This window comes from Babylonia areolata, chromosome 1, assembly GCF_041734735.1.
Source record: "Babylonia areolata isolate BAREFJ2019XMU chromosome 1, ASM4173473v1, whole genome shotgun sequence".
Classification (NCBI taxonomy): Eukaryota; Metazoa; Mollusca; class Gastropoda; order Neogastropoda; family Buccinidae; genus Babylonia; species Babylonia areolata.
The window spans coordinates 32,204,607-32,224,705 of record NC_134876.1 but is presented as its reverse complement, the minus strand read 5'-3'; the positions used below and the strand labels follow the sequence as shown (position 1 = coordinate 32,224,705).

Sequence of the window (20,099 nt, the reverse complement as noted above, 5' to 3'; positions counted from 1 at the left end):
TCAATTTCATGTTGTTGTTTTTATGACTTAACAACAAACTTTGTTAATTATAGCACATTGATTTATGTGAAAACACTGTATTAAATGAACATGTTGGTTTGGAAGTGATGGTAAATCAGTAATGGTCAGAAAATGAAAAATGGTGAAGTTATGGGAGGATAGGATGGCAGGTTAGGGAGTAGTAGTGGTGTGGAGGATGACAGGGGGATATGGGGAGGTAGGAAAGAGGGGTGAATAATTCTTTGTCTACATTCACCTCTTAAGAGCTTTCTGTTTGTAATATTTTGATGATGTTAAATGCAGTAAGAGCATAAAGTACCTCTCCTACCTTACCCCCAATACTATTCCCCTCCCCCCCTTCTACTCTCCAACTGTCCCAATCCCTATCATGCCCCCTCCCCAGTACTACTCTCAACCCAACCCCTTCCCACAACGTAATCTATCCCCACATGGTTAACACAAATGGAAGACAGACGATACATTCTCCTCCAAAGAACAGAAGAGTAGAATTACTGCCTGTGATCCCCGCAGAGATCACCCTAACTCATAACTAACTTTTGCCAAAAAGTTTACCACTGTAATGCCACCCAACCAAACCATCAACATCATAATGTCAACTACCAATTTTTGGCATGTTTCATTATTTCATCAATTTTCATTTTCTGGCCATTACTGATTTATCACTACTTCAAAAACCCTATATTCATTTAATAATAATAATAATGGATACATATAGCACACTATCCAGAAATCTGCTCTAGGTGCTTTACAAAAACACTTTTGTTAACATAAAACATTACAGCAATGTTACATATACACACCAAAATGTGACTACACACACACACACACAATGCATAATACATTTTAACATACATGTGTATCTAACAGCTATCCTAACACATACGCACACATAGGCAGGCACAAACTTACATAAACATATTCACACACTATACACATTCATATACATGCATGTAGTTATGTACACATACATATGTATACACACATAGTCAAACACAGCTAACGCAAAGGAAGTGCACCTGCCACAACTGAACTTATTGCTGAGGGAAAAGGTGAGTTTTGAGACGAGATTTGAAAGAAGCAAGGGAATCAGAATAACGGAGTTTATCAGGGAGCTTGTTCCATGTCTTTGGCGATTGAAAAGAAAACGATCTGTGTCCATAGGTCTTACTTCTGACGTGAGGTATCCAGAGAAGTCAAGTATCAGAGGAAGAACAGAGCTGGCGAGACGGGGTATAGATATGGAGGAGTTCAGAAAGATACTTGGGGCCAGATCTGTTGACTGCAGAAAAGGTCAGAGTGGATAGCTTATAGTCTATTCGATCAGAAACGGGCAACCAGTGGAGAAACTGAAGGAGAGGAGAAACATGGTCAAATTTAGAAGCTCTGCAAATGAGTCTGGCAGCTCAAACTGCCCATAACTGTGTGAAGACACACACACACACAAACATACATGCAAGAACATCAGTACGGAAGCACAGTCTAAACTCAAACACAAATTAAAGAAATATTTAAAATAAGAAGATAGGTTAAATACAGACACACAGTCATTGCTTTAATGGTTGTGAAATAATATGGTTTATTATTTTTTTCACATTATAAAATAAAAATCATATACAGTTTAATAATATTACATTCCTGTAGACACAGAAGTGATTAATAAACAGAACTGATTAAATAAACACATTTGCATGAAGACTGTTCAGCACACGGTTTAAAAAGATATGTGAGAAGATATTAAAAAAGATAGAAATAGTAAGCACCTTCGACAGTTTTTGGATTTGTAAAAAGAATATACAGATAGAATATGTATATGGATGGGTGTGAAAACATTAGAAAGACAGAGAAGTTCGGCTAAGTTCAGCACTCTTGTAAGCTCCAACTGGGTGCAACGTGACTGATGTTGCCATTGGGGAGCCCAGGAAAGTGAATGTCTTTGGCTGAAAACAAGCCTGTCATTTCTCACTTTTAAGCATTTTTATGGGCCTCAAATCTTAGTGGTTATTGTGTTGTGATGTGTTGTGCTGTGTGTGTGTGTGTGTGTGTGTATGCGACTACATGTGTGTATGTGTGCCTGTGTATATGAGTGTACATGTATGCATGCACACATGTACATGCATGAATGTGTTTGTGTGTTCATGTGCTTCTGTGCATGAGCATGTCTGTGGTTTATTAAACATTTCAGAGCCAAGGCTGTTTTATGTTCAGTGTCAACTATTTGCCAAGGGATTTTTGGTCACAGAGGGTAATACCTAAACAGAATTCTAGCATTCAAACTACCAAAAGAAAGTACATATAACCTTGAACGGAAAATAAATACATTATCCAATTATGACAATTTCATATAAATTTAATGATTTTGTGATAGGAAAATTCCTACAATGACACAGACAAAAACTGCCATCCTGGGTCACTTTTTTGCGCACTGGAAAGGGACAGAAATTTCCATCCTGGGCACTCGAAGGGTTAGGTGCAAATAACTGAAATAGATGGAACACAAGAAATGCACAGAATCATTATTACTAACACTATTATCAATATTATCTAACAATTCTGACAGTCCTTGTTTTGAAAAGGATTCATTGCACACAAAAATGAATATGAATGACAGCTATTAGATAAGTGACTTATTTTGCTCAATCTGTAACAAGTGAGAAAAGAAAGGAAAGTATGACACTGAAAGCCAACAACAAAAACCAATAAAAATTTTGCTGACAGAGATGATGTAATCTATCAGCTCCTTACAAACCAATCAAAACTTAAATAACAGAAAAGATGCATCTGTCAACTCTTCACATTCCTTCTGACCTCTTAAAGTTAAACCTGTCTGTCTGTGAATATTTCAAGTTTACCACATTTCTCTTGTTCAACATGTAAACAACAGATCTGTACATGGAGAACTCTCTCTTTCATTCACGCACACATTCATAAAAGAAAGAGGGAAAGAGAGAAGAGGGAGGGAGAAGAAAGGGGTGGAAAAGGAGAGAGGTGGGGTGAGTGTAAAGACTGGCCAAACTAGTTAGGTTGCAAGTGAAGTTGGAAACCTGACATTCAAACAATGACAGTCCTTTCCGCCATGCCCATTCCAATCTCTTCTTCCCCTGCCTCTCACGTCTTATGACCTTAGGCACTGCCTGTCAGTACTGTGTGTGTGTGTGTGTGTGAGAATGAAACTGCGAGTTTGTGTGTGTGTGTGTGTGTGTGTGTGTGCGCGCGTGTGAGAATGGAACTGCGAGTGACTGGAGGTAAGGGAGAGACAAAGGTAGAGGGATTGGGTGAGAGAGATTATGTGTATGGTGGGGGGGGGGGGGGGGGGGGGGGGGGGAGTGGTGAGGATGAAGGCATAATTGGCATCTCAATCAAAGCTAGGAAGTGACAGACTGAGAGAGAGAGAGAGAGAGAGAGAGAGAGAGAGAGAGGGAGGGAGGGAGAAACAGTGAATAAAAAGCCCTCTCACACACAGACACACTGAAAGACAGGGAAAATTACACAGCAGAATCTGTTCAAGTATAACACACAAAGCAGAAAGCAAACTCAAATAAGAAGACATGACACAAAATGTACATAATAATAATACATAAACAGACTGTACAGTTCTCCATTAATGAAACATCATTTTGTAGTGATCATCTTTTGTTTCTGGTAAAAGCATTCAACAAATCATTCACAAAATATACATACATGTACAATTATTAGTCATATTGTTCACTTCAATTTCAACTGGCACCTTCAATATAAATTATCAACAATAAAAATGCATTATACAGATTGTCATGGAGTGGTGGCTTAGTGGTAATGTGTTAGCCTAGGAAGTGAATCATGAGTATATGGGATTGAATCCCACACTTCCCAGAATTTTCTCCCCCTCCAGCAGACCTTAAGTGGTGGTCTGGAAGCTAGTCATTTGGATGAAAAAATAAGCCGAGGTCCCATGTGTAGCCTGCACTTAACACATGTTAAAGAACCCATGGCAACAAGAGAGTTGTCCCTGGCAAAATTTTATAGCAAATCCACTTAATATACAAATGTGTGTGTGTGTGTGTGTGTGTGTGTGTGTGTGTGTGTGTGTATGTGTGCGTGCCTGCGCATGTGCATGCATGCCATGACTGAAGCCTGACTGAATGACAGGAAATGAATAATGAGTACCTAAAGACAGCTCTCAGTCTGCTCTACCCAGGAAGGCAGCCTGTGGTGTAAGTGACCCTGTGTTTGTAGAGTGCTTACAGCTTGGTCTATGACTGAGGATGGGCGCTATATTAAGCATCCGTATCAATTAAACAGTTCATAAAAAATTCGCTAACACTTTAATACAGAAAACGTTACAGTAACCATGATTCAAGAAAAGAGTAACAATTGTTTGCTGTTCTTACCTCTTAAAGTAATAACATTACAAACAACAACTATATAGCTCTTTCACTACTGTATGTATATATAAAGAAAAAAAAGAGAAAAGGGTTAATCATTTAGCTGATGATGCTCTTGATTTTGTGTGTGCACGTATGTGTGCAGAAGAAAAACAAAGCAGCCATGGTTCACTATTACGCCTGATCTATGAACATCTGTCAAAGTACCCATGAAAAATTTAGGTTACCAATAAATGTACAGGAACTATAACTCATAAACAGACAGATGATACTTTTTTTTATTTGAACGGTGGCTTCTCCCTACAAGTGGATTTGAAAAATGACATCTGCTTGCCATGTGAAGCATTCATAACTTTCATTTGAAACATGTCACAGGCTCATTTAGACGATTATCTTCTTCATTGCCTCATACTTCAATGTCTTGGTTTTTAAACAAGGAGTTAAAGTGGATGACAAAAATAGTTTCCTCTAAAAGAAATGAACAAAGAAAGCAAGCAAAGCACAATGCAACAATTATAACTTGAAAATCATCAAAAATAATTTCCCATATTTTTTGTTTTATGAAACTCTATCAGAGGTTAACAAGATAACTGACTTAGATATATATCACAAACTTCAGCATATCCAAATATGATGTACAATAACACTTACAACCAAATTTCACATATGCTTCATTTCAGTTTTAAACACATTCACTGGTCCTCATTTTCACAAATGTTTAGAAGTTCACAATCTTCACTTCCTCAAGTCTGTCAAGGTAGCGGATACAGTGGAAACGACTTTTGCATGGGCTGAAGTCTGAAAAGAAAGAAAGAAACAAATTAACTGGACTGAGCCTAATGACACATATTTTTGGAAATACACAGCTAAATAATCAAAGTTTGGTCTGATTGTCTATAAAATCTTATGTGTGTATCCATATATGCGTGCATGCGTGCGCACATTAGTGTGTATGTGTTCAATTTCATTTAATGTCTATCGACACTGAGTGATATTAGACATGAAAAAAAAAGGGGGTGGGGGGAGGGAAAGTGATAAAAGAAAAAGAAAGTGTCGACAACATTAACAACAATCTGGCTGAAATAATAACTTCCCAACTCTAAAGCATACAGCCTTATAGGTGTTAAAAAAGGTTTTAACAACCCTGTTGGACTACTGAAAACAGATTTGAAAAAGTCAAACATTAACAGTGACAAGTCCAAGATATTACAAAAAAAGAAGAAAAAAAGAAGTTATAACTGCAACCCAACTGGACTATTTAACGAGATTTAAAAAAATCGAACAATAAAAGTGAAGAGTCCAATATTTCTTGCACCAGAAAAGATGCTAGTACAGGTATATGACATTTTAACATGTCGCAAGTAAATATATGATCACTTGTTATAGGATTACCACACATACATGAAACACTTTTTAAAGTATTTTGTCTTGAAACAGCTCAGTTTCCATCCACAGATCAATGATGTAATCTGCCTTTTACTGTAAATGTGTTTACCAACAATTCCATAAATATTAATTATTTCTTCGTGTAAGTTTGAACAACCTATTTTCCTTTCTTCTGACTGGATCTGTTGTATTATACTATAACATTCTTGCAATAAAAATGGAAGAGATAAACATGCTGACTAAGCTGATCCCTTTGCTCCTTTTTTTCACCAGGATATCAACCTTCTCATATGTGAGTGTGTGTGTGTGCATGTGTGCGTGCATGTGTGCATGCGTGTTGTAGCATTTATGTGAGTCTGTGCAAATGCACACTGAAAGAATTATAGTTAACAGAAAAAAGAAGCTGGAAAACCAAATGAGATAATGTCAAATTAGATAATCTTTATTTTGTGACAGCTGCCAAACTCTTTTAAGTTTAAAATGAATCAGCTCCCAACCGGAATCTCACATATAAATATATTCTACTATTCTTAACCACCCCTCTGCCCCCTACTTCCTCTCCCCACATTCCCCCAAGTAATAGAACATGAACTCTTTCTTTTTATTGCAAATACATACAATTCCTGCTGAATATTTACCCCCTAAGCGGCCTGTATGATGAGATAACTCATCAGTGAAAGCATGTATGCTTCGCTGCCACAATGACGAGATAACTCATTGAAATATTGTGAATTTTCCCTGGTTTGCATTGAGTTCGTTGACAAAAATACTGGTAGCTCTAGCTTGGGAAATCTTTCTAGATTCTATTCATAGCTAGAAACCCCATCTACGTAATGAGGCAGTCTTCTATTTGAACAGTTTGGTTGGGTTACTGCCGCAGTGTTTGCCTAGCTCCTCTCCTCGCTCGCTTGACAAAATGTCAGACACTGTGCTCAAGACATGCAATTGTGGTGCACTAAATCAACCAAGATTGCTTTCTTTAGCTGATGCTCAGAAAGAATTGAAGCATATATTCGAAGGAGAAGACAGTAACGAACTTTTATCAGACGATTTGATAGGAAACAAAGGGAGCAATGAAGAGACTGGCCAAGATACGACTATCAGTGAGTGATGCCAGCTGTACAGCTGTAGCAGACGACAGAAAATGACCGAATTATCAGCAGGACACAGTATGAGCAATTTACTTGGCACTCAGCCAATGCGGTCCGATGAGAACTGGATAAAGTGACCTTGTGAGAGGGGTGAAGAGGAGGGGGGGGGGGGGGGGGGTGGGTGGAGACTGAGGGGGCTTGGCCTCACATCCATGTTATCACTTGGAGAAGTCACAATGCATTGTGTATCTGTCTTTTTTTTTTTTTTTTGTCTTTTTTTTATATTGTGGTTGTTCTAGTATAATTTGTGTATGTGGATAATTTGTGTGTGTGGGTATTATCCATTTGTCCAGAAAATATATTTTAGTGCAAATTACCTGACTAATGTTTGTAATGAACAAGTTGAAAATGTGACAAAAAACAAAACACTAATTTCAAAACAACAGCATGTCACTGAAAATATATAAAATTGGAAAACATCATGTGTTTTGTATTCTTTATTCATTTACATTCCAGAAAATATATACATTTATTGGTTCTTCTCCAATAACAAAGAGCACAGAATTTTTTTGAAAATATATACCAGTTTTTTGTGAAAAAACCTGGCAAACAGATTTCACTTCAATCTTATTTTCCTGGCAGAAATGATGAACGAGACAACAACATTTCCCTGGCAGCAAAAGTAGCTCACACTCCCCAACATATATTTCATATTCTCCCGTCCCTTTCTCTCCATCACACAAACGCAGAGACATACACTGATACAGACACAGTATACACACTCATGCACAAACACTCCTCATAACCAGGCCATTGTTACCTCAAACAATGGCGGCTCTTTGGCATGGTAATGAAAGCTTTTCTCCCGGCATCTTCCAATAACATCCAGACCAAGATCCGTCAATGAAAACAGCCCAGTCCTAAAAAAGAAAACAAGTAATTTACCTGTATCGAATTACACAATGATTCACAAAAACTGCTTAACAAACCAGAATAAAAAAGAAAAGAAAAAGAAATTGTCTGGAAAACTACCTTTAAAGACACTAATGAATACTATCAAAAATAAACAATTGAAAATAAGACAAAGTTGCATGGTGATTCAATATCATGGAAAATAAATAATTAAAAAATGGGACAAAAAAGTTGCACTGAGAATGGACATTTTCATTTAAACTAATGTGTGAAAAGCTTATAAAAGAAAGCAGAAAGATCAAGACCACAAACATTGTTGATAAAGCCAAAAAGTTCACATCATCTCAGACATCATAGCTACATTATCGAGAAATACATATTCTGTATCGTGAGCTTTTTATTCTATCACAAAGCCTCTGCTAGATACTTGTATCCTCAGTTTGGATCAACAGTTGAGTGGTTTATGCTTTAGACATGCACTGGAAGAGTAACACTTAAATTTGGTAATGTTGGTGGATTGAAGATGATGTCTTTCTTCACTGATCTTTCTGGTTCTTCTTCTATGTTAAATAGCGACTTTTTAATTTCCGTTGTCTGCAAAAATACTGAAGCTCAACAGTTCTATGAAAATGTGCTGCAAAATGAGGAAATGCGATTTCAATCTGACTGATAAAAATGTTGTCTTCTTTACAAAAACAAACAAAAAAGAAAAGCATGTAAAAAAAAAACAACTACCAACAACAACAACAACAAAAAACCAACAAAAAACCAACAGACAGGTAGACAGTGTCTACAGTTACAGAGATGGACACTAAAAAGAAACTCACTCTTGAAATTTTGGAGAACACACAATGGCCACAGCTTCCGGAAGCATCTTTTGGTAAGCAAAGTGCGTGTGCATGTCCACACTTGAGAGAAATGCTGTCTGAGTTGGATGAGTCTGAAGACAGAAAACATGTATTTCTAAGTCAACACGTGTAATCCACAGAATCATGTTGGAAACAAGACAGATTGGATACAAAAAAAAAAAAAAAAAAAAAAAAAAAAAAAAAAAAAAAAAGTTGAGTAAGAAACTTATTGCTGTAATTCTTTAGCCTACATTACAATTACATGATATATTTTGTCCCACTCCAAACCCATGTACCCTGGAAACTATCAATGAAAGCAAATAACCTTTTTTTTTCTTTTTTTTTTAACAGCAAAGTTTAAAGAGTAAATTTTCTGATACTGCAAACCACAAGCAAATAAAATATGTTAAGAGTTTGTTCCAGAGATTCTCATCCGTTTAAATGTCTTTTTTGCCAGCTCACACACTAAGGAGTGAGTGTAAGCAGAAGATTTTAAAAGAAAAGGCTTTTTGGAAAAAAAAGAAGACAGATAGAAAATGCGAAAAAACTTATCCGTATGAAGTGCACAGGAACAGGTGTCGAGATGGCTGCAGGAAAAAGAGGGCGCTAGGGGAGGTTACTACTTCCGGGAGGTTATCAGCCGTAGTTACTTTCATTTTCTCCGCACAGGCGGATAGTAGTTTGCACAGGACAAGAATGTTAGACCCCTGCCGGAGTCTGCACTAGTTGGGTCACAGTTAAGTATGTGTAATTAAATGTCTTTTTTGCCAGCTCACCCACTAAGGAGTGAGTGTAAGCAGAAGATTTTAAAAGAAAAGGCTTTTTGGAAAAAAACAAAGAAGAAAAAAAAGAGAAAAGCCAGAAATTTTAAGAAGGGAAAGGCAAACTTTAAAAAAAAAGACCAAAAAAAAAGACAAAGACAAAGGGCTTACATGAATCCATCCAAGTGTGATGAGGTCATGCTTGTCCTGGTACATGATAAGATCTTCTTCATTCTGCATATCACAGCTATCTGGTGTGCCCGTCTGCTGAGGGATGAACAGGTTTGTGATCTTGAAGGCATTGCCAGACTGCAATAAAAATTAACAATTGTAAATGTGATAATGCTGAATTACATCCCACAAGTGGGGAAAAACCAAAAACAATCAAGCATACACAAACACTAATGCAAAAGTAGTTGTGAAATGAAAGTGGAATAAACTGTTTCCTAGAAAGAAAAGGGAAATGAAAGAGAGTATGAATGGAAGAAGCAAAGAGTATGAATGAAGAAAACCAGAAGCAAGCAAGAAAAAGAAGGCAAAAAACAATTACGGACTAAACACAAAAGCAAAATGTGGTGTGTGAATCAGATATACCTCCCTGCAGTTTCAGACACTGTCATATGGACAGACACTGTCATTCAACCGCACCTGAGATTTACCCTAGTCATGTACCCCCCTTTTTTTTGTCTGTTGTTTCTGGCTGAAGTGAGAAAAAGAGAATCTTATTCTTACCACTTTGCCACACAAAATGCCCATGGTTTCTGTCTTTCGCACAGTGTTGCTTTGAGCAGCAATAATGAATTTCTGTATGAGGTCAGCAGGCACAATCACATCCCTCAGACCTCCCGATCCCCCAAACAGTCCCGTGCTCATAAAGTGATCAGCTGGCTTGGTACTGCGGTCAGGGATGGGTGGTGAATATGCGGGAGGGGGAACTGAAGGTATATCATCGATGCTGGTGCCACTGCACAGAAAAGGAATTATGACAGGGTCACAATACTTAACTGAAACTCATCTAAAAAATGTTTGTTTGTTATCTGTGAAAGATTCTGACATACTGCTCTTAACATCAAATCATAACCTTTTATTTTTAGTTAATAATGTGTTGTCATAGCATTCAAACATTTTAAAAGAAAAAAAATATACTATTCAAAATGTTGGCCAAATTACAGTAAAAACAAGTGACAGAAGGGCAGAAACAGTATCAAACACACACACACGCGTGCGCGCGCACAAACATAATTAAATATGACTCTAGGAGTAGAACTATCAGTGTCACCTTACCCTTGATCACTAATGTACAGATTTTTCTTCAGTTCTCTGTCTGGTAAACTGGGGAAGGTGGCAGACTGACCCATGGCTGTGGCTGCACCAGCAGAAGTAGCTTCACCTGTTGGAACAAACCCACTGACATCTGCTGGAATTAGTAACACGGAGCCATCTTTGCTTGATGAAGCTTGGTCTTCTTTCCGCTTATTTTCTGCAGCTAGGCGCTCCTCTTCTTGCTGCTGAAGACGCTTGTATTTCTCTTCCTGCTCCTGCATCCACTGCTGCTCTGCCTCTGACTGTAGTTTGCGGGCAAGTGCTTCATCCTCTTGCATCTGCGCTTCTGCTTTCTTCCTCCGCTCTTCTTCTTCCTTGGCCAGCTGCTCCTGACGTTTTTTCTGAAAGATGACAGTGACTGTTATAGTGAAAATCCTTTTAAGTGACTCTGTTACAGTGATGATCTTTCTAATCAAACTTTTGATATATGTGGTTTGGTGTTGGCATTATTGACTAAAACATGTTGAAGTGGGAAATAAGTCCTTATGTATGTGTATCCATGAGTGTGCATGCTTGTCTGTCACTCTGTCACCGTATTCACGTGTAAGTGTGTCTGTCAAGGTGCACAAACTTGATGTTGATAAAGTGTGCTGTACCTTCATTACCTTTTGTGTTAAGAGCTTTGATGCGTGTTTCTAAAAATGTGATCAATTCATATCTATAGCTTATATTTCACTTATCACACTCATAGAGTTTTACTCTTTTATCTTCTGTTTTTCATTTTGTTTTGTTTTCTGTTTTACTGACACATATACACACACACACACACAAAATGATACATATCTTACAAAAGGAAAAAAAATACCTCTTCTGCCTGTCTCTTAGCCTCTTCCTCTGTGTATCTCTTTTTCAGTTTTGATTTGATTTCTTCAGCCAAAGGGAAGACTTTTTTGACTTTCTGGAAAAATAGGCATGACATTTTGTTGCTTACATGATGTAAACAAAATGAGAGAAAGACATACAGGCAGGCAATCAAACAGATTAACAGACAAAAAATATCATTTCTAGATACAACTCCAATCAAAAGCACACATAACACACCCAGGTAATATATATATATATAAACAACAACAACAAAAAACCATCAAATAATCAAAATAAGTAAATCTGTTTATTCCTTTTTTGTTACTTAGAATATTGGTGATATAGATGGGAGACATGTAATAAGGGCTGATAAGTAGATATGAAAATAATTAAACATTTACAAAATACAAAACACATGCATGCACCAAATACCCAGTTTCTAATGTGAATCACAATGTCAGTTCAGTAGGTCAAGTACAGAACTGTAATGAAACCCAGGGCAACTCTTTTCATTGTCATAGACTTTCCCAGCTTTTTGTAACCCAGTTCTTGTTGCCAATATAAATAAAGATATTACATAAAGAGGGAAGGCCTTCACTGTGGATGTGAATCAAATAAACCAAACCAAAACAAAAAAACAAAAAACAAAAAAAAAACCCCAAAACAAAAAAAACAAACCAAAAAAACCCAAAAAAACAAACAAAAACAAACAAACAAAAAAAAAACCCAATAAAAAACCAACCAACCAATGTGTTGGCAAAAATTTTATTCCAAAAGTCTTTCATAGAAAAAACAAACAAACACATATTTATATAGCCTGGACAACAACAACAACAAAAATCACGACAAAGATGGTCTTACTCTTTTAAAATCTTGAATATCACTGGGTGGTGATGACTTATATTCAGGATGTGATGGCAGCCTTTCAACAAACAAGCTGAAACAAATATTTTCCTCCATGAAATTTACTAGTATTTTGCAATACATATCATAAAGAGGAAGTCTTTCTTTGTTGTTGTTGTGATGTGGAACTAAGCAAGTCCTCAATACATTTATGACCATGCAGTAACTCTGCTTCACCAAATGTAATATAAAGTAGTACATAAAAATCATGTGCTGATCTGAAAAATAAAATATGCAGAACATGTATGTTTTGCAACAGGTCATTTCAGTTAATGAAATCAAACAGGACTGAAAGTACAAGTGAACAGACAAGGATTACAGAATAAATATTAAATATCACATCTGTAAAATATATATATATATTTTTTTTATCAATAATCCTTTAAAGAACACAGAATTGTCTAACTCTGGACACTGATTAATTTCTCATCTCACCAAACCACACCCAAAAAACTGAAATCGCTGTGAAAGAGGGGGAGGGAGGGGGGGAGAGACAGAGACAGAGAGAGACAGAGAGAGATACAGAGAGAAAGAGAGAGAGAGACAGAGGCAGAGACAGAGAGACAGACAGAGAGACAGAGGTAGAGGGCGTTTGAACATGATCAGAGTTAAGTTTGATTCAGGACACCATGGGTCATTTGTTCTACATAAAATCAATGGGTCATTTTAAAAATTAATAGATCAGGAAAAACAACCCTTTATACCCACCCCAGTGACCCCCCATCAGACCACTCCACACCCCACAAACTTTATACGTAATGGATTTGGTACTTTGTTTTTTGTCCATCATACTCGATCTTTGGTAAGTAACATACATGTGTGCGTGCATGTGTTTGTGTATGCGCTATTGTTTGCTGTGTCATAATGGACACAGAAATTGAGAAAATACCATATATACTCATTACTAAACTTCATTTCGCAAATTCTGAAACACTGATCTATGCTGACTGCTTTGGATAGAAAACGATCACATTATGGTCCAAAAACAAAACAAAAGCAAAGCAGGACAGGTGAAAGCCATCAGATCTACAGTGTAACTGTGATGGAAAGACATCAATCTACAGTGTAATTGTCACTTGTTTTAGTCCAGTACCATTGTTTTCGGAAAACACTTTCACCTGCTTTCTGGAAATCCAAATCTTCACAGCTGAAAAATGTCTCTAAAATTTCCTGTATGTGCAGACCAGACATGTTTAATTCCGTTTTTGTAAGCTTACACAGGAAGATCAAATGCACTTATCTATGTCAGTACATGTAAGTCTGGTAAAAGAAACATTAACACACACACACACACACACACTTCCCGAAAATGAAGTATGGCTCTTCAGATGAAAATATAAAAATGGTGGGCTTTTACGTGTATGACCGTTTTTACCCTGCCATGTATGCAGTCATATTCCGTTTTCAGGGGTATTATGAGTAAATGCTCTACATGCATTGAAGCCATCCTGAACTTGAACTGAGACTGGTGGGAAAAGAAAAAGCTAAACTAGCACAAGTTCTGCTGCATATCACTACATACATGGGACAATGCCTTTGCTTCAACATTAATTAACAGACCTGCTTCCGTTTTCCGGCTGAGTACAGTTTTGATTTTTTTCCAGAATGTTCATCAGCTCAATGTTGAACTGCCAGGACACAACAGTAATCATAAAATTAATATTTTTCAAGAGTTATAAACTGCAATCATGATTTCTTTAAAAGGGATTATGAGAAATCTACAGAAGCCCTTTTTAGCATGACAGATTTTGTGAAAAACTGAAAAGTCAAATGACAGCTGCCACACCATATACGTTAATGACCGATGACAGACAGGAAACCTAAACCCTGCATGATTACAATATATAATTATATATCAACTAAAAAGTATTTCACCATAAAGGACATTAATTTTAGTACATTATCATGTACTTACGTGATAAATTTTGAATACAAAATGAAGGCACTTTCCAAATTGCCGTCATCACAGTACATGTTTGCCATGCGCAGCATCTCACGGCCTGACCGGAAGTACAGTTTGGGTGAAATGAGCTTGTCCACATCCACATGGGACCCATAGTCAGCTAGAGCTCGCACTTTCTCAGCTGGGTCATGGATGTGAGAAAATGCACTTGTTGCCATTGCTGGAACAAAAAAGGGAGGTAATGGAACCAAGAATGAGCAAAACACACTGAGGCTTAGAAACAAATCGTTGTCCTTATACATCTTTGTATAAAATGACAGAGTCTGATTCAGAGACAAGCTGATATATATGTATCATCTCTTGTTCTATCTGTCTATAGATATATCTAACATGTCTTATCTATTTATCATTCTTATTGGTAGGTGGGTGGGGGAAGGGTGGGGGAGGCTTTGACAGAGTTACGAACTGACTTAATGCAGAAATGGACGACTGATGATGTCAGCTGGTGATCCATCTTACTGCTTTGTGCTGGACTTTACAATGATTGAGTGTAGCTGGCAGTCTTGGGAACCAATACAGAGGCTGTATACTCAAGTATAGGATAAACATGGATGTGCTGGCAATTTCCTTTGTCTCTTTTTTGACAGTCTTAGACAAAAGGTGCACTGCAGATGGATAAGGGCCCTATTGGGTTTGTTACAGGTGATTTAGGACCCCCAGCTCAGATCATCCTGGACACTGATGCCAAGTTACCCACATTTTCAGTGTTGTAAATATCCTCCAATGGGTGGCCATGCAATTTGTTGCAGGGACAATGTTTGTTTGCTTGCAGGAGGTAATAAAGGTGAAGCACTTCTGTGGGTGGAACTGCACAGATCATTGCTTTACTCAGTTTAATATGGGGCACAATGTCTTCCTGCATATATTCACTGGTCGTCTTCCATCTTTATGATATTGATGCTCACTGTGTCACCAGTAAACAATCTGGTTTAGACATGATTGACCTGAAAGTTCATTCATTTGATATAACACAAATTTTTTTTGGTAATGCTGTTCAGCCTATATATATCTGATCTTGACGATATCTCTTGGTATGTTCTAACTTTTTGAAGTTGCTGGGTGTCGATCCTTGCTGGTTACAAAGCTCATTGTTTTGTGGAGTTCCTGATGAAAATGTCATAGAACATCATCACTAATTATTACATATGATGATTTTGGTGAGAGTTTTTCAGTAAACAAACAAACAAACAAAAAAAATAGTGGGAGTTTTGGTGGGAGATATGGCGAGTTAGGAAGATGTGCTGAGGGTCATGTGACCAATCTGTGGATCAAGAGTTTCATTTCTGTTTTGGACTTTTCTGTATGTGGTTCTATTGACCATTGGTGAAAAGTTAATGCAAGACTTGACTTGACTTGACTTGACTTGACTTGATCAACGATTGAGGCTTATTTGCCTGTTCGTTGTTCCTACGACTTTGCGCATTTGTGGTTTGGTCACTGGTTTGTGAGTCCATTACTCTAGACAGGAAGGGGACAAACTAAAGAATCAAGAAAGGTCCATACAGACATTCATTGACCGAGAATTCAACTTCACATCCGTTAAATTATTCGGGACTGATGTCGAGCTGTTCGCTGCACATCGATTCTGGATCGATGCCCAGTGCCGTCCTAAACTTTTCATCAAACCCTTTTCAGTCTTTTGACTGACTAAACCTGGTACTGTTGGCAAGACGAAAGTGAGCGTAGCACTAGTGGAAGGCTAATATAGGGGCAATATAGTTTGAGATGTAGTTCTTGTAACTTTTATCTTAAACAGGAGTTACATTCTGGTGTCGAGGACTGTGGCTTGACCAACATGAGAAAAGTTACAACTAGAACTCAAACTGTTCTAAAACTCTTGGAATAAAAATTGAGGAATGGACTGTTGTAGTTGTAATTTACAGTCAATAAGTAGTTACATGGGGTGCGGTATTTCATTCGCAGAAACTCACTTGAAATTATTACCGCCTCCGCATTCAACTTCGAAGTCTTGAAAGGCTGACCGATACAATAATAAAAAAAATGAGTCAGAAACTCCTGATCGCAGACCGACTTCGTTGGAAGCTTGGAAGTTGGCAGTGCTGCACTATGCACTGGACATACAGGCTAAGTATCTGAGTTGAACTCGATAATACCAACCACTCTGTTCTGAAAAAACATCCAGTAAAAGCAGGTTTAAAATATGTAATCACAACCGAGTAACTTCAGTAAGATTCTCTCTGGACAGTATAATCGTCTGCTCGAAAAGCAAACGGAAGTTGATGAAAACTAACAAAAAACTTTGATTCCGCGAATGACACAAAATAATTAGCGATAAATCATATATATGTGATAGCTATAAGTACACAGCCATAAATTCGTTAAAATAAATATTGATAAAATTGCCTTGAAGATATTGCTTGATAAGGTTTCTTTTACTTAATCAGTAGAAAAAAATGATACGTTCCGATTCCGATGCAAACTGTATTTGTCTCGTTTATTTACTGGATTGATTCCAAGGAGTATCGACCGATCCCAAAGCGTTAATTCCAAACTTACCGTCATAGTAAAGTGATAGGAAGCTAAGATTTTGCAGGAATTATCAGAGTGATCTTTGGAATATTTATCATATCAAGGTAAGAATTGCATGTTGATGCTGTGTTTTTTATTTTGCTTCAAAACATTGATAGAAACATGTCAGTGCACCTATCCCGAACTGTTGATCGTACAGATAGATCTGCTCAAGTGAAGATCTTCATTGGAAAAAAAAGAAGAAGAAAAAGTTAACATGTGAAGTTCCAAATATTTGCCTTTCAGAGACAGATTTAACTACACAGTTGTAGCGGCATTACTAAGGATCACAACAGAAATAAATGCAAATTGTGAGCATCCGCAAAGTTGTTTTTATCGCTCAGATTTACTCTACACTACAGAAATTGAGAAAATCAGAGAAACTCTAGAACTGAGCGCTGAGTAACCTTTCCATGACTGTCTGTCTGGTTCTTTTGATTGGATGTATTTATCTTTGTGTACATCCCCCCCACCCCTCCCTCCACTGTGTGTGTGTGTGTGTGTGTGTGTGTGTGTGTGTGTGTGTGTGCTTTAAAGTATTTTTCACCTGTTGTTTTCAGTTTCACTTTCAGATAGTGCACTCATTTTTTTTTTTACTCTTCTGTCATGGATTGTGTTCTTGATACTTAGATTTTTAAAAGGAAAACCAGTCGAAACAAGTGAACAAGTTGTTTTTTTTTTCTTATTGAGTTTATTCTTATCATATTTATTCATAACATTAAAAAATCATTCACATGTTCTTGACATGTTTCTGTCTAAATTTGCATTAGTTTTTATAAACAGTGTGTGTGTGTGTGTGTGTGTGTGTGTGTGTGTGTGTGTGTGTGTGTGTACATGTGTGTATATCATTGTGTGCATTTGTGTGCTTGGGTATAAAAAACAACTACCATGCCATTAATTGTGACACTTTGAAATGAATCAGTATGTTCCTGTGTCCTGGAATATTGTGTCAGTTGTCGTACAGCTGTTCCATCACAACTTCATAGTACCAAATCAGAAAACAAATCCTTTGTCAAATGAACACAGCAAATCCTTTGTCAAATGACAAAGAGAATGTGAGAAATAATAGTTACAACTTTTTGCCAATAAACTCTGTTCTCCAGAAGACTTGAATAACTTCCTTTAAACATAAAGTATATATCAAGTCTGTTGATTCATTAATCTGTTGTTTGGAATACAAGGCATTTTGATATGATTCTACTTTTGTACACAGTACTACTACAAATACTGAGAACAACTTCATGACTGTATCTGTCTGTAAGTGGGATGTGAAAGCTCTTTAGTTTTTACTGGTTTAGAGGCAGTCGAGACAATACTTAAGTAGATGACTGCATTATAGATCTATCTATATTAAGTGCAGGGTATAGGTTTTGTGTCTGTCATCTGTCATTGATGCATATGATTTTGAAGTGACCCATTGAAATATGTGGCAGTCACTTATTATTTTTTCATAAAATCGGTCATGCTAACAGGGCTTTTGTAGATCATCTATTTCTTTTATTCTCCTGCAAGACAGTCACGATTGCAGTTTCAGACTTCAGAATATAAAATAATGTTGTTACTGTTGTTGTTCTTTAGTTTGAAATCTAGCACAGTAGCAGACGAATGTTGTGAAATTTTTTTTTTTTTTGTACTAAACTGGGAAACGAAATGAGGTACGTTTACTTAAAGGCATTATCGCTTGTGTATTGTTAACTGTAGTGGATTTTATTATACAGTGCAAATTCTGTTTTTTGACTTTCCTGACAGTTTCTTTGATTTGAATTGAGAATGGCTTCAATACATACAGAACATTTTGCTGTAAGAAATCATCATCTGCATTGTTGAGCATGCTGATGAAATGAGCTGTCTAATGTTGAGAAAGATTAAACTGATATTCAGAAAAGCAGCAGTCTCTTCCATCTGCACAATCTGAACAGTCTAATCTGAGAAATTTCTTTAGCATTTATGGGCAGCTTGCATGCAGGCCCATATTTCGTTTATGTCTTATAAGTGTGTGGCCCTTTCGAGTAAAATTGAGATCAGATGAAGATACACACACACACACACACACTATATATATATATATATACAAATATGGTCATGAATGCATGTAAAAGTGCTCTTGTACTGTACATGCACTTTTACATGCATTCATGACCGTTTTTATTTTTTAGTCATTTGAGCAGCCATTCTGTGTGTTTGGTGTATGTTTGTGTTTCCATAACTCAGTGTACATGTACTGACATGGATAACTATCTTTATTGGTCATTTGATCTTTTTCACGGGCATATATATATATATATATATATATATATATATATATAGTGTGTGTGTGTGTGTGTGTGTGTGCATAACATGGATGATGTATGCTGCGTGCGCAGGTGCGCGCGCGCGCACACACACACACACACACACACACACACACACACACACAAACACACACACACACACACACACACACACACACACACACACACACACACACACACACACACACACACACAGAGTGACACATACACTTGTAAATTTATACATGTTCACATACACAGACTAACAGTGATAAAAATTCCATTCTTGCTGGATAATTAGAAGACATTAATTTAAATGATTTCAGTGATAAATACTCCCTTGTAATTTGTTTTAGTTGATAATATGTAAGCTATTAGTGTGATTACTAATGAAGTTGATAATAATATAATATGATTAAACTTTAAATCTAATGAATGATATATTCTTTCAAGACAAAGTTTTAGTTTGACATTAAGTGTTTTATGCTATCAGCTGTACTTAGTATAGGATAATTTGTGAAAGCTAACTGGACTGTTTATTTAAGCATCATTGAAGTACACTGAATCAGTGAATGACATTGACTCGATTGAAGTTACATCATTAAGTACATTAGTCATATCAATCCCCTAGGAAATTAAAAGGTTTGGTTTGGAATCCCCATTTTGTTCTGTTTCACTTTCACTAGTTTCAGTACTTGAAATTCTCAAAAGATTTATCAGGTTTAACTTTGATTTACAGTTTGATAGAATAATTTGTGATTTGATACCTGACAAATGATGTTCAGCTTACTTTATAAATATGCAGTGTTGCTTGTAATGTTGTATGATGTTCTCACAAAGGTTAAATTATGATATGTGATGGAACATATTGTATTCATAAGATTTCACAAATTATGATTTATACCATGGGTATAGTTGGGTAAGAAC

The 20,099-nt window shown here is 36.8% G+C and overlaps 2 protein-coding genes across 2 annotated transcripts in view; one reads left to right on the top strand and one right to left on the bottom strand.

Moving 5' to 3' along the window:
- Nucleotides 1-1,582: 1,582 nt before the first annotated feature.
- On the bottom strand, nt 1,583-16,595 carry LOC143281895 (STAM-binding protein-like A). The gene is made up of 10 exons (XM_076587176.1): nt 16,305-16,595; nt 14,326-14,533; nt 12,369-12,444; nt 11,509-11,601; nt 10,665-11,044; nt 10,113-10,344; nt 9,552-9,689; nt 8,599-8,711; nt 7,680-7,779; nt 1,583-5,180 (listed from the first exon to the last, which is right to left on the bottom strand). Exons 2-10 carry the CDS (start codon nt 14,529-14,531, stop codon nt 5,118-5,120), a joined length of 1,401 nt encoding a protein of 466 aa, XP_076443291.1. The 5' UTR covers nt 14,532-14,533; nt 16,305-16,595; the 3' UTR covers nt 1,583-5,117.
- A 244-nt stretch (nt 16,596-16,839) lies between these two features.
- Nucleotides 16,840-20,099, top strand: part of LOC143281885 (protein FAM13A-like) — a 33,642-nt gene continuing 30,382 nt past the window's right edge. Inside the window, exon 1 of the mRNA XM_076587164.1 lies at nt 16,840-16,967. The gene's annotated coding sequence lies outside the window, so the exon portion shown is untranslated. The remainder of the gene's footprint in view (nt 16,968-20,099) is intronic.

What these genes read in the sequence shown, in the direction of transcription:
- LOC143281895 (XM_076587176.1), bottom strand. Translation starts at nt 14,531, where the DNA reads ATGGCAACAAGTGCATTTTCTCACATCCATGACCCAGCTGAGAAAGTG. An exon ending in ATATTCAAGATTTTAAAAGA is followed by an intron (nt 11,602 to 12,368) that starts GTAAGACCATCT and finishes CTATTTTTCCAG; the next exon opens with AAAGTCAAAAAAGTCTTCCC. An exon ending in AAGAGCCGCCATTGTTTGAG is followed by an intron (nt 5,181 to 7,679) that starts GTAACAATGGCC and finishes CTTTCTTTTCAG; the next exon opens with ACTTCAGCCCATGCAAAAGT.